General features: G+C 30.1%; 1 protein-coding gene across 1 annotated transcript; it reads left to right on the forward strand.

Moving 5' to 3' along the window:
- Positions 368-1,183, forward strand: LOC104732979 (probable thionin-2.4). Its single transcript, XM_010452589.2, has 3 exons — positions 368-614; positions 709-786; positions 898-1,183. The coding sequence occupies exons 1-3, from the start codon at positions 458-460 to the stop codon at positions 993-995; spliced, it is 333 nt and encodes a 110-aa protein (XP_010450891.1). The 5' UTR covers positions 368-457; the 3' UTR covers positions 996-1,183.

The raw sequence follows: 1,527 nt of genomic DNA on the forward strand, positions 1-1,527 counted from the left end.
AGAAGTGATACGAAATTTTTACAGGAAACTCGTAATATAAATTCTCACTGTTATAAACCAAAGTTTAAGAATGTACATATAAAAATTATATGGTTAGCACAAACATACAATTTATAACCTGAAAAACTAATACGGAATATTGAATAAGTCCTTATGAATCTAATTTCAAATATATTGTACCACGTAACTTTAACAATTTCTTTTAATTAAAAAAATTAACAAAAAGACAAGAAGATTTAAACTATCCTTAGTCTGAATCAGATTGGCCGGAGGTGAAGGAGCCTTTAATATAGGGTTGGTCCACGTATGTACAGCGTGACAAAGGTATCAAACAAAGTTTGTGGTTGCAAATTGTAGAATAACTAGTATTTAAGAGAGCCTTGTTTCCTCACCATTTCATCAAAGAAGCTTATAACTTTCCACGTACATTTTTCGATCAAAAAAACTCAATCGAAAGATGGAAGGAAAAAATATAATTCTTGGTGTGCTTTTAATTAGTCTGGTCATGGCACAAATCTATAATACTTCCCGTTTTGGGAAAGGTTCGAGTGGCTGCGATATCGTTAATGGGAAATGTCCTAACGGATGTACTAAAGACATTCTAGAAAACGCAGGTAAATTGATTAATATTGTACTTTTTAAAATACATTATGTTTTTGTAAGAAAGATCAAAATTTCACTTTTATTTGTTTTGATTTTTGTATTTAGGTGATAATGTTAATGAATACTGCAAGGTTGGGTGTGTATCCTCTGTCTGCATTGCTTTAACGACTCTCGAGACCTCCGGTAAAGCAAACTCTTCAAACTCATTACCTATACTATTAAAAAGAAATTGTTTTTTGATAATCGAAAAGAAAATATGTATTTAATCCCTTCAAATTTTGTTTTGACGATTAGATGCAAGTGAAATCATGAATGAAGATTTTGAAAACTGTGTCATGGGATGTTCTAAAGTCTGCACCAAGGGATCGATGAATGTAGTTGAAACTGACTAGACAACCATATCCATTAAGAAACCACATACCTCCCGAAGTGAAGGGGGTGGTCACTTTTCACAGTGTTGTTTTTCATGTTTTCAATAATTGTTGTGTGAAAAAAAAATGAAGAAGGTTGTCGATCCCTAGATTGCATATGTCTTCTATGTCCTATCTTAGTCACAAGTAATAATATGTGTCTTTAAATATTTGGTCTTCTTCGTTCAACAATTTGCAGTTACAAAATATTATCCAATACTTAGCTAAATTATTGCATTAATGTTCTTACAATAACTGAAATATCTATGATGAGATATATACAAACATAAATCATATATGTGACTAACACTATAATATAGAATTGCTTATTCATATATATTTTCTTTTGAGTGGCTTCATATTTTTAGATTTTTTAATTTTAATAACAAAATTAATCTAGAAAAAAAACATCAATCTAGAAGAAAACTAAAAATAAAATGTTAAACTCAAGGGGTTTAAAAAAAAAATATATATGTTGATTGGCGCAAAGGAGCCCGTTAGAAGGAATGTTTTT

Source organism: Camelina sativa, chromosome 12 (genome assembly GCF_000633955.1).
Source record: "Camelina sativa cultivar DH55 chromosome 12, Cs, whole genome shotgun sequence".
NCBI lineage: Eukaryota > Viridiplantae > Streptophyta > Magnoliopsida > Brassicales > Brassicaceae > Camelina > Camelina sativa.

Excerpts from the sequence above, each read along its gene's own strand:
- LOC104732979 (XM_010452589.2), top strand. The coding sequence starts at position 458 with ATGGAAGGAAAAAATATAATTCTTGGTGTGCTTTTAATTAGTCTGGTC. Across the intron at positions 615-708 it reads AGACATTCTAGAAAACGCAG|GTGATAATGTTAATGAATAC; the intron begins GTAAATTGATTA and ends TTTTGTATTTAG. Across the intron at positions 787-897 it reads AACGACTCTCGAGACCTCCG|ATGCAAGTGAAATCATGAAT; the intron begins GTAAAGCAAACT and ends TTTGACGATTAG.